This window comes from Salmo trutta, chromosome 3 (genome assembly GCF_901001165.1).
Source record: "Salmo trutta chromosome 3, fSalTru1.1, whole genome shotgun sequence".
NCBI classification, from domain to species: domain Eukaryota; kingdom Metazoa; phylum Chordata; class Actinopteri; order Salmoniformes; family Salmonidae; genus Salmo; species Salmo trutta.
In genome coordinates, this window is record NC_042959.1 from 43,635,733 (window position 1) to 43,648,854 (window position 13,122).

Below are 13,122 nucleotides of genomic sequence, written 5' to 3' on the forward strand. Positions count from 1 at the left end.
TTTCCTTTGTTTTTTGAAAAAAGAGAGGATTCAAACATCCATCCAAAATAAGAACATGTAAGCTGAGCCTTGTTGGTTTCCCATTTCAAAAATTAGATTTATTCTCTTCGATATATATGATTTCACATAACTCAACGGTGTACCGAGTTCCTTATTGAAATCGAATGACATTTTCAGAAGGAAAAGAACGCCTGAAGAATAACACTGTAGCCTGAGGCACCATATGTATATATGGTTTAGTATTGTGGTAATACACCAAATTCTCATGGTTTTGCATATACATTTCACACAAGATGTCTGTAAGCAAATATGTGTTCACCATAATTATTTGTTCTTAACATGCAGAAGCGTTATAATCCTAGAGTGTAGGCACTGAGTATTTATTTGTTTTGAAAGAAATGAATCAAACCTTATCTTTACTTATAGTAATCCTTCACTTGACCAGAATAATTTGGCAGTGTCCCAACAACCGACAGATAAAATATCTCCATTTCATTCCCCCCCCAAAATATTTGCAGAACGATTAACATAAATGGTGAGACATTTGAATCTCAAGATTGATCAACACATTCACTGCCTTTAGTTTAACTACAGCAGAATATATGGGATAAAAAGACTAATGAAATGAAAACGACTGTTTATTGTCCGGCGAGCTGGCAATCATATGTAGCAATGTCCCTTTGTTAAACATCACAATGTGTTTGTATCCGTGTGGTTAGAGATTTAAATATGCACACTGGTGCACAAACATAGAAATAGAATTGAAAAAACAGTGCCGACCAACACAGTAATGCATTGGTCTGAAACACACTCGGATGGCCTGCCACATTATGGACCTCTCCTTTCAGGAATAGTTTGAGATCACATTCTTTTGGCACTTAAGTCTTTTGTGTATGTTTTCCATAATTTTATATTATTTCTTTTACCAAAAACTCTTTGGCAATCACCATTTAATGATAGTCACACATTCGCATGTTCTACAAAAAATACAATTCGTATTCACCACAGCAGGCTGTAAAATATAAATAACATAGCATTTTTTTCTGTATAATTTGTGCCAATTAAACATACTATTCTGCCACTCTCTCACTCAGTCTCTTTCACCTACAGAAGTATGAGCAACTGTATGGAGACGTTCAGTAAGTGGACCGAGACACGAACAGTGTGGTAACCCTTCAATGCTGAGCAGTCCAGTATACATCAATGTAATGCATGTCCCTGATGGCCTACAAGTCCCATCATGTAGTGCGTGCCATTTTTCATGCCCTTGGGAGTCAAAGTTTAGAGAGAGGTATACCCAAAGCAGGTCTCTCTCTTTTTTCCCCCCTCTTCCCCGGTCTCCTGAGAGACCAATGATTGTTGGGTAGCTCCGTGCTCTGGCAGTCACAGCATCTCCTCATAGAACAGCAGGTAGGCTTGAGAGTTGAGGACCCTGGATTCTGGTACCGTCTGGACATTGGTGTCACTTACATACACCCATTGACCCTGTGCAGCACTGCTTGCTTCCCTTGGACCTGAAACACAGTAAGGGTCTTTGGATAATGGGAAGAGATGGAGATTTTCTAGGAGCCATTACTGTGAGAAACCAATGACTGTTGCTAGCTTACCACATAAACGGTGACAGAATGAGGAGCAGCATGGACAAAGACGTTCATAGCAACACTGGTATGTAGGTAAGACAATTAAATTAGACCAAGCACATTTCATAATTATAACAACGCTACACTTAGTGTTTGTGCTAAGTCTATTTTAAACTTAAACTGTATGGACATTAGGTTTTTAGCCTGATCTACAGGATCCCGGCGCATTTTTGAAAATCGGAGGAAATCGGTGCAAACCGTAGTAAAACGTAACGCCACAGTCCATAAAGAGTAAGCACATACTCGATTTACGGTTGATGGCTCTAAAGGGCACTTACGGTGTCCCGATAATTTTCAAATATATTCGGCCGTAAAATCAGCCATTATCGCCAAGTGCGAGTTTTCTAATTGTACAGCCGTTAAGGCCGCCAGGTGTAAACTACGATTTGGCTTGACTGAATTGTTAAACGTGAGAGGTTCTCTGATGGTTAGAGCCCGTAGACCGGGCAAAAGTCGTGTAGTGTATTTCAGCCTTTACCTGACGGAAGGTTACAGCAGGGTGAGGAAAACATGTATTGAAGCGAAAGAGAAAAGGAAAAGCAGTGAGAAGAAAATGAGAGGAAAAAAAGATGAGCGTTGTAAGAAGGGATGTGTTGACATGAGGAGATGGATGGTGAGCGACAGCGATGGTTACTGAGGTCCTTTTGACCTCTCTACGGTGGCTCACCAACGCTGCCAAGACAATGTCACCTCAAGTTCTATACTAGTTAATTACCAGCGAGGACAACTACTCACACAGACCTCTGTCACAAAGACATTTTCATTAGAGTTGAGCGACGCTGAATGGCAGGCGCTCTCCTTGAGTAAGGACAGGAGAAAATACATCTATATAACACTGGACATCTATATACACTACAGAGCTTTTTCTCTCATAAATGCCGCCTTCAAAATTACGCGGAGTGAGGTCTTCACACAAATACAATGCGTTTGTATGTACAGGCGACACATACTTTTTACAATCATACAATTCGATGCTTTGGTTGATATATAAATCTTTTTTTAAGTAAACGTATTGACATAGACTCTTAACACAAAATCGGTAAAGGAATAGAGAGTATTTTATGGACAGACAGAAAGAGACCGTTTTTACCTGCCAGGTTTCTGCGCTGTGGCTGCTCGGTTCTCCTCTGGGGCGAGCGGACCTTTACGTACGCTGTGTAGTGGCCCCCGCGCATCGACCCGCTGTGTTCCACGATGCCATACAGGCTGTAGAGCACACGCTCCCCCGCCACCAGGTTCTGCCCAAAATGACCTCAGGATGAGACAGTGAGCGGTGCCAAAAGCTCAGACAGATACAGGAGCATCTGAGCTATTGCTATCTTTTCAACCATTCATTACAAGCACAAAAACTGATATGTACTTGAGCTACAGTGTCCAAGGACCCATATTCATTTCAGTGTAAGGTTTTTAGTAAAGACATCGCCCCTGTTTTCACGTAAAGAAGAGTTAGTACCTTGCAGGATGCCGAGCAGAACGGAGCCAGGTCCAAGATGAGAGGGAAGTTGACGTGACGGTTGACTTTTCGTAGGTTCATCCCTGCCTTCACACACACACACACACACACACCACACACACACACACACACACACACACACACACACACAATCAATCAATCAACCCCAAAGATATCAACACACAATAAGACACAGTAATAGCCTACACCATGACCACAACAACAATTTAGATAAACAGGAGAACACAACGTAATTCACATGAACATGAAAAATCATATAATATAAAGTAAAGATGTGTACAATAATGCATGAAATAATATGCTAACCTGATGGAAGCGTTTGAGGTGCAGAGTGACCACCGGGGGCAGCGAAGAGATCAGCATCTGTTTGCGAGCGCTGGTATACACCTTGTCAGACTTCTTCTCTGTATGCAGTGGTGCAAAAAGTACACAATTGTCATAGTTGGGTAAAACTAAAAGATACCTTAATAAGAAATGAAAAGTAAAAGTGACTGTCACACAGTAAAATACTACTTCAGTAAAAGTCTAAAAGTATTTGGTTTTAAACATACTTAAGTATCAAAAGTAAATGTAATTGCTCAAATATACTTAAATATCAAAAGTAAAAGTATAAATCATTTCACATTCTTTATATTAACAATTTCCAGTCCTGCAAAGCATTCGAAATGTAATGAGTACTTGGGTGTCAGGGAAAATGTATGGAGTAAAAAATACATTATTTTCTTTAGGCATGTAGTGGAGTAAAAGTTGTCTAAAACCTAAATAGTTAAGTAAAGTTCAGATTCCCTAAGAAAAACGACGTAAGTAGTGCTTTAAAGTACTTCCTTAAGTACTTTACACCACTGTCTGTAAGCACATACAGACACCACAATGTCACTTTGTGAATGAGAATTTTTCAAATACATGATTGCTCTGCCTGATACAAGTCAGTGTAGCCTAAATGTCTGCATTTGAATATCTGTGTAAATGCATGACATGGATAGGTGCCGAATAGCCACGCATTTCCAGATCACCTACTGCTGTCACTATCAGATCAGAATCTCAACAAATTGTCTTTAACAACAGCGGTTCTCGAGGGCTCCTGAGTGGCACAGCGGCCTTAGGCCCTGCATTTCAATGCAAGAGGCGTCACTCCAGTCCCTGGTTCGAATCCAGGCTGTATCACATCTGTCTGTGGTTGGGAGTCCCATAGGGTGGCGCACAATTGGCCCAGAGTCATCCAGGTTTGGCCGTCATTCGAAATAAGAATTTGTTCTTAACTGATTTGCCTAGTTAAATAAAGGTAAAATAAAAAATTATATATTTCAAACCAGCACAAGTTCTCTATCAAACGGTTTATGTGTACTAACTAACCTGCTGAGGTGCTCTTCCGCAGTTGTTTCTGCCGGCGGTCCGTGCAGCTCTCGCACAACAGCTTGTTGTTGCCCATCAGAAGCTCCACCGAGGTGAACTGGTGAAGGCAGGACTGAACGGAGCACTCCTTGGAGCAGGGTGTGTAGCTGTGGGACAGGGCCTGGAATGCCCCCTGGTGGTGGGAGTGAGGAGACTGTTGAGGATGTTGAGGCTGGGGCTCCCCCTGGTCCTCAGGACAGTGTGTTGAGGGTGAGTCCGCTGAATCAGGGCCCAGGTTCATCTTATGCACTGCACTGACCAGCTGCTCCACAGCACCACCATGCTGGGTCCTGGGGTAGAGGGCGGACAGGGTAGCAGCGGTGGGAGACTGGGTAGGGGTGGACCCTCTGCCACCATGGCTGTGGCCCGAGGGGTGCCGGGGGGTCCACTCGCTCTCCGAGGCTTCGCTGTCGGCGTCATTGCTGCTGTCCTGAGGGCCTGAGTCTTTCTCGCTGCCATCAGATAAGCTGCTGGTGGCGGCCATTTTGGAACCTCCGGCAGCACGGGCCATTACAGAGGGGGACTCCTCCGAGGGGTGGTCCGAGGGGCTGTCTGCCCCCTTCTCTTCCACAGAGCCAGGGGACTTCTGCCCCTGCTGCTGCTTTTGAGGGAGGTAGACACACACAGTCAGCAGAAACACACCCACCCACTGACTCAAACTACACTTACACACAGACACAAAGAACACACACACCTGTCCGCTAAGTTTCCTGCTGTTCTTATTGAGCACTGCGGAAAGCATCTCGTCACCGTGGGAGACGTGAGCTTCTTGCTCCCGACTGCTTTTCCCAGCCCTGCCCGGGTTGGACGGCTTGGACATCTGAACAGCACCAGGACATGACACAAAGACAGAGATGAAACCCACATACTGTACACTTATCACATATGACCAACATGGCAGAAGCAGTATTCTGGACTGGACACTATTGCAAAACTAATGCAAAGATATGCTCACCCGCTCCTCAATGATGGGCAGGGAGATGTCAATGAAGGCTTCCTTCACTGTGGAGATCTGAGGGAGACAGAGGATAGGCACCCACATCACTCACAATCTAAGTACGGCATGGCTTTCAGCTGGGAACAACTATAGTCTTACTGAAATATGAACACTGCTCATTGAGAAGTGGTTTAAAATGGTTGAACTGTGTATGACACACAACACATACGGCTCAGTCGAGCATGGCACTTGCAACACCAGGATTGTGGGTTCGACTCCCAGGGTCACCCGTACGTAAACTGTATTTAGCATGATTGTAAGTCACTTTGGATAAACGCATCTGCTAAATGGCATATCTTATTATTATAACTGTAGTTGTATAATTAATCATTAAGTATTAAGGAATACAGCCAAACTATTCAGTGGTTGACCACACACACACACACACACACACACACACACACACACACACACACACACACACACACACACACACACACACACCAGTAACCATAAACAGAATACACAGGCAATGAATCACTTACATGCTCACACTCCTCACACATGATGGTGTTGGTCAACTCCCCCACAAAGATGCGATCCACAAAGTTCATCTTCACACCCTCCTTTCCGTATGCTGAGATAAGGAGGAAATAAAGGTTAGGCAAATAAAAACAACAAAATTCAGCTACAGTCATTCAGAATAAATGTACTTTAATCAATGCCTATGTGTAATCATGAAACATGCTTCCTGTGGTTGAGGTATTTTTCCATAGTAAGCCATTGAACAGTACATAAAGCTGCCCCAAGATGGCGCTATTGATTTAGGTCAAAACTACTGAGTGTCAGAATGGAACAGGAACCTTTGACTTGGCGTTTGGTCTCATCATCTGCAGTCTTCTCTGTGGGGTTGTTGAAGGATTTCAGAATGCCCGCTTTGATGCGCTGGGAATGTCAAACACTACATTGATCTCATATAAATGCAACTTAAGTAGATAGAAAAATGCAGGACTACAAAATGGAGGTTTTATACAACAAAGGGTGATTCGTTTAACAGCTACCATTGGAAGCCAAGGAACTGAAACCACTACAAAAATGAGTGTGTTTGTAGATACACATTAGTAAACAAATACAAACTTCGTCCGGAGCATCTGAATGTGCACTTGCATCTCGCTCTCTCTATGTGTGTGTGCGCCATATGTGCATGTACTGCATGTGGGTGTGTGTGTGTACAGCGGTCGTGTGTTTACTTCGTATGTGTGTGTGTGTGTACTTCTCCTGTGTGTGTTTGTGTGTGTACACTGCGCATGTGTTGGTGTGGAGTGTGTCAGCCAGCCGTCTCTGATAGTCTCGGTGGCGTGGCCGTGGGCAGTGATTGAAGGTGACATGGTCAGTGAGTGTGTCGGCTAGTAGAAGAAGAGGCACCAACACAGTAAAGCACCAATCAATAGATAATTGGCCGTGGTCTGTGTCTGTGGAACCGACTAGTCGCCCCCATTGTCCCCGGACCCACGCACTGGACTGGCTATTTAGGTCAAAAGCCTGGTTAATCCCCCCCCCCCGCACCCCTCCTGTACTCCTCTCCCTAGTCAGTCAGACCCTGCTGAGCCTCATACTAATTAATCACCAGCAGGACCCCCCCCCCGAACCCCCTTACCCAAAGTAACAGTGTGTAGGCTCAGGGTAAGAGAAGCGGGGTGAGGAAGGGAAGGTTGGAAGGGTGTAAACTAAATTAAGATGGGCCAAGAAGCACAGGCCATGCCCTGAGAGGGAGCATTACTGTACCTTACGTCTCAGCTAATTGGTGATAATTGACTGCGTGCAATTAGCATATTTAGACTTCTGATACTAAATGGCCAATCAAAACAAACACTTGGGCCTCCTAGGTTGGTGGTGACAGGCTATGGGAGAAATGGCCAGTCAGTGTGTGTGTGTGTGTTTTATTGTACGTTTGTTTGGGCTGATTCCATGCAGGTGAAGACATTTGAGTTGGTGCAAGCTAAACACGATGAGTGTATCTACAATTCTGTTTTGAGTAAATAAAACATGTAAGTGTCATACACTGGAAAAATGATGTGTTGACAATATTTGGTGGGTTGTGTATGCTGTGCAGATGAGTGGCAAACCTGATTAGAAGCAACTGCTGCTCATCGGCAGTTCTTTACAAATGCTGTTTTGAATTCAAAGAAAATCTGTATCTACACACTGAAGGCTGTAAAACCGAAACGTCTGTGTACGCCCTCCCTGATGCAGTGAAACGTCTGTGTATGCCCTCCCTGATGCAGTGAAACGTCTGTGTACGCCATCCCTGATGCAGTGAAACGTCTGTGTACGCCCTCCCTGATGCAGTGAAACGTCTGTGTACGCCCTCCCTGATGCAGTGAAACGTCTGTGTACGCCCTCCCTGATGCAGTGAAATGTCTGTGTACGCCCTCCCCGATGCAGTGAAACGTCTGTGTACGCCCTCCCCGATGCAGTGAAACGTCTGTGTACGCCATCCCTGATGCAGTGAAAATAATCTGTTTGAGTGCGAACCCATCACACATTTTTGCAGGTAAATTTATTGTAAATTCATCAGACAGTAGATGTCAAATGCATATAAGCGTATGTGCGTGTGTTTACGTTTGAGCGCATGTATAATGAATGTATGAATAGGGCCAGCTCCCCCCTTTACCCCTCCCTCTCGGACTCCCTGATTGGAGCGGGGGAGGGGGCGTGACCCTCCAGCACAATGGGGCGACCCACATCTGCGTGTTTCCCAGATCACACAATGACGCCCGCCGTGCCACTTGCAAGTCCCGTAAGCGGCACAACTGTCAGTGTTCACAAGTTTAAAAAGAACCAGGGGGGAGTCCCAGCCTGTACCCTTGTCCCTCTGTCCCAGGCCCCGGGCTGACCACTCCACTCCCGCTACTCTCCTCTCCTTTTGGGGCTGGCTGAGTTGCTGGTGGAGCCGAGGGGCCAACTGACTCAGCCCTGGGCCGGGCCCACAGTGGGCTCCCCTCAATTGCTGAATGGGGGGGGGGGGGGGGGGGTCAGTCTGCACTTGCCAGAAAATGGTACCATAAGGTTAAAAGACAATGGCTGGCCGAGAAGCAAAGGCAAAGACCAAACCCTGCACACTGTCATCCACAAGCACACAGGTGAATGTCTCCCATGGCTTTCAGCCTGCTCTACGTTGGCGATTGAAGTGTGCTTCTCAATTGCAATCAAAACATTGCCTGTTCTTTTGCGTACTCTTACTAGCTTGGAGACCACCCTACATGTAGCTTGGCTGCAGCTATCATAGACACCGTTGACAGACAGAGTAATGGCTTTATGTCATCATGCTCATACTTCACAAGACACAGGGTGTTTGAGAGCATACATTCTGCTCAGTCACTTGACTGATCTATATAAAAAATATATATATATATAAAAAATGGCTTCCTAAATAACTACTCTTTACAATTTGTAGATCGGTCAGTCTGCTCAGTAAGTGTGGATCTCAAACACAGCCACTGGCACAGAGAGGGAGCCATGGTACTAGGCTGAGTGGAAGAAGCATGTGGTGTTTGTAATGCGGGTCTATAGTCTCACCTTAGTCTCCTCTACTCTCATGGAGTCCAGTAGGTAATGGAGCAGCTCCTGGCTGTCCTGCTGCTGGTAGCCCTTAAAGCGTGGAGCCCTGGTGAGACGGACAGAACACAGTTTAGTCAGAACACATACACTCACATAGAAATCATGTCAAATGTGTACACGTACGCACACACTTGTGTAAACGTAATTCCGTATTTTTTTTTTACAGAGATCTTGAGAGAGGGAGAGAGTTGAGAGGGATGAAAGTTAGAGGTGGACAGCGGACCGAACCCTGTCTCCAGGGTCGGTACATGTGGTCTGAAGCTGGCAGCTCTACCGCTAAGCTAGACCAGTCACATGTACGTTGTTTATGGTTTATAAAATGAGTAAATCTAGGACAGGCAAACACAAATCATTGGTACACAAACACCCACCCACTCAGACAAGCATGCACAAAGCAATCAACCACATGCATAAAGCAATCAGCTGTATCAATAGTGCATACAGAGACATCAATGAGAGTGGAGAAAGGCCATTATTTTTTTTCTCAAGGACTTTTCGTTGGTTCATCCATTCAATTTCCTCTCCTCTCTGCAGCTTTCTGGTGCTTAAAGGCAGCTATTGTTTCATTCCCACAGCTTTCATTAAACCAGTTAGGGTCACACACATATATACATGCATACCCAGACAATGACCTCCTGCCTTCGTGTGTTAAGCAAGATTCCAAGTAAAGAAGATGACTGATTTTGTTAATGGTGTCTCCTATAACAATGACACACATTCATTATTTGATGGAATTTCTTTCCTTTCGTAGCTTATTTTAAGACCTGTGCAAGTATTTGCAAATGAAATTTGACATTGCAGTTGAAAATGGCTGTAGGGCTTACCAACAGCCTACTGTGCAAGCCAATTCTGAATTTCTTCAATAGAAAGCACTTTACTGTCTAGAGTACACATATCTCTCATCATTATCATTCCCCAGCAGTTCATGTAACTACGGGAGAAAACGTATGGTGATGGTGCCAGTGGACAACCTGCGTGTTCATGACCCAGCGCTCGTAGAGGGGGCTCTCCTTGAGCCTGTCCCTAGCCACAGCAGGACAGATGTAGGGACAGATGTTAGGGCCAGATGGGCAGCCAGGGCCAGAGCCACCACTACAACCTGTTGGGCAGCGCCAGCCACACAGCCATAGAACAGGTTGGCCCCGACATGCTGGCAGGACAACATGCAGCTGACCTGAGAGAACCACTGACCACTCCTAACCCAATGCTATCTGAGTGCACAGGGTCACAGAGGAGGGCAAGTATATTCGTTGCCTCTTTGATACCAGTTTAGCATCTGACCATCTATAACAATGATCACCGTCTTGATCACTGGATAACCGGAATACTGGTACTTGTTCTAAGGGCGTTAGCCTACATGTTTGTATGTCCTATTTTATAACGCCCCTGAGCAGCTCTCCACAGAGAAATGGGTCCTCCTAAAAGGCATTGTAGGGGCTTCATTGTCCCAGGTATAGCATCCTGATCGGATGTCATATCTTCTCTACATACAGGCCAATGACCCGTTCAGATTGGCCCGCAATGCAAATGAAACCAAACGATTTACCCCTTTGAACTGGTGAACCATTCTTCCTGGCGAGCTCCCAGACCCAATCAGAACAGAGGTACTCATCCTCTAACTGGCAGCAGAGTGGATGGGCCTACAGTCTGGATCATCTCTGCCATGTGCTGATGGATGTTGACGTCAAGCCCCAGAATGGGTGACTGGAGCTGGGGGAGAGACGAATGGCCACCTGCCCCCAACACAGGTCATGAGCAGGAGGTCTAGAGGACCAACTCAGCCCCCCTGCTCTACCTCTGTCCCTTTGCCCTCTCTCTGCCACACGCAAAGGGGGCGGAGATCACATAAGTCCCTCATTTCATCCCCTTTAAAGATGCCAAAACATAATGGAATATCTTCCTTCAAATGTGTACAAAATTAGTGTTTTAAAGCATGTTTTCTTATCATATGAAAAATGGAATTTACAAAATGGGGATTACAGTAGGAATATGGCTTTTTATTAATCAAATGGTGTCTTGCATGCATGCCAAACACACTCATCCCCAACTCTGCTTATCTAACAGCTCAAACACAAAGCGGGTCGGACTGGTACAGTATCTGGTCGGCACACAGTGATAATTGGGATTATAAGACAGACAGAGGCACGTAGCAGTCTTGGGGTATTTTGTACGGGAACGGAACACGGAGCAGCGACGGGTGAGAGGCAGACGAGCAGCTCCAAAGGGATCAGTGGGAACGGCGCAGTCTAGAAGCTCATCCCAGTGGAAGAGAGGCAGAAGGGCCCTGTAGCGCTGCTTCCAATCTGGCCCTGACCAAAGCAGACAGCTGCGGTGCTAACACAATTAACAGCGGATGAGTTAGTACCAGACGCAAGGCAACCCCGGCACGTTGCACCACCTCGACAGGCAGAGGGGCGCACACACACAAACACTTTCAACACAACATATAAATCCTATACATTGAGTCGCTTTCACATTGACACACATATTTACATAATAAAAGCCACTTACTGTATCTATCCAGCATAAGCATGTAAAAAACACTCATCATGCATGTAAAAAAAAAAACATCTATAACATAAAAATCAACACTTATCTGACTTATAGAACACCCTGCCTCATATGTAATCACATTCACAGGGTCACAGTGCCACATGCAATCAATTATGAAAGACATTCCTTTTAATAAGTGTAGGCCTATTTCTTAGCAACGTCTCGCTCTTCTGCCATACCCACATTATCGAATGCAGCTTTTTCCCCCTACATTTCTGAGTGTATTGAATCTTTTCAAATCCAATTTTATTGGTCACATACACATGGTTAGCAGATGTTAATGCGAGTGTAGCGAAATGCTTGTGCTTCTAGTTCCAACAGTGCAGTAGTATCTAACAAGAAATCTAAACATTACCAACAACTACATAATATACACAAATCTAACAAGTAATCTAACAATTCCCCAACAACTACCTAATACAGACAAATCTAAAAGTTGTATATGGATGAGCGATGGCCGAGCGGCATAGGCAAGGTGCAGTAGATGGTATAAGATACAGTATACTCGTGATATGAGTAATGTAAGATATGTAAACATTATGAAAGTGGCATTAGAGTGGCATTGTTTAAAGTGACTAGTGATCCATTTCTTAAAGTGTCCAGTGATTGGGTCTCAATGTAGGCAGCAGCCTCTCTGAGTTAGCGATTGCTGTTTAGCAGTCTGATGGCCTTGGGATGGAAGCTGTTTCTCAATCTCTCGGTCTCAGTTTTGATGCACATATAGACTATTCCTCACAAGGACAGACAAAAGCGTGATACGTAACATCAGAAACATAATGAACGCCTTGCATAGGCAGCTGAAGGTCTGTGGACATGATTTATATCAGGCATTGTGAGACCAGCTGAATGGGACCTTCCTTGCGAAAATGCCTGCTCTTCAACGCTTCAGCGGCAGGAGATCTTCCATGCATGTTCAGACCTGTGTGGCCATGTGCCTTTGTGTGGCTACCTGCTCATTGTTGAACCCTGCTATTTTCCTACTGCGTTAGACTTACACAAAGGTTGGTATTTTTTTGGGCCTACAAGTCATGAAAGAAGATCAGTCAGTGTGTACGCGCGTTCGCAGAGTGCATTTGTGCAAATCTGTGTGTGTATTATTTCACAACTGAACGCTAGAGTAAGGAAAAAGGGAGGTAAAAGTGTTCCTGTGTAAGCACAGGCAAGATTCTCTAGATGAAACTTTAATGACTGCCCAAAGTCATAGACAATTCTTTTTTAATCAGAATAAATTGTAGAGCTTTTTCCTCTCGTGCGCCATACACACACCCCCCACCACAGCAACATAGGGCTAGTGGTGTGTCTGGGTACAAGCCGAGTCTCTCACTGGCACCAGAAACAGTGTGTGTGGTGTTGACCCTCCAAACCACTGGGCCTGGCGCTGGTCCGAGCCTGACCCGTCCAGCTGGCACAGAGGGCCTGGCGTTGGGTATAGTGGGGCAGCCAGAAGGGCAGGCCAGATAGGGAGTGACTCAGCTGGTCAAGGGTGAACACAACAACACACTAGG

The 13,122-nt window shown here is 45.2% G+C and overlaps 1 protein-coding gene across 5 annotated transcripts in view; it reads right to left on the reverse strand.

Moving 5' to 3' along the window:
- Positions 1 to 72: 72 nt before the first annotated feature.
- The window catches only part of LOC115175760 (ubiquitin carboxyl-terminal hydrolase 45), a 44,521-nt gene continuing 31,471 nt past the window's right edge, over positions 73 to 13,122 (reverse strand). For 2 of the 5 annotated variants that reach the window (XM_029735246.1, XM_029735254.1), the window contains 9 exons: positions 9,023 to 9,110; positions 6,307 to 6,388; positions 5,989 to 6,080; positions 5,462 to 5,518; positions 4,468 to 5,326; positions 3,421 to 3,518; positions 3,094 to 3,180; positions 2,731 to 2,878; positions 73 to 1,514 (listed from right to left, as the gene is read on the reverse strand). In XM_029735246.1, the coding sequence (XP_029591106.1) occupies positions 1,384 to 1,514; positions 2,731 to 2,878; positions 3,094 to 3,180; positions 3,421 to 3,518; positions 4,468 to 5,326; positions 5,462 to 5,518; positions 5,989 to 6,080; positions 6,307 to 6,388; positions 9,023 to 9,110 (1,642 nt within the window). In that variant the 3' untranslated portion in view covers positions 73 to 1,383. Of the gene's footprint in view, positions 1,515 to 2,730; positions 2,879 to 3,093; positions 3,181 to 3,420; positions 3,519 to 4,467; positions 5,327 to 5,461; positions 5,519 to 5,988; positions 6,081 to 6,306; positions 6,389 to 9,022; positions 9,111 to 13,122 lie in introns of those variants that run through there. The other 3 variants (XM_029735272.1, XM_029735262.1, XR_003872098.1) reach the window with 3 other exon arrangements.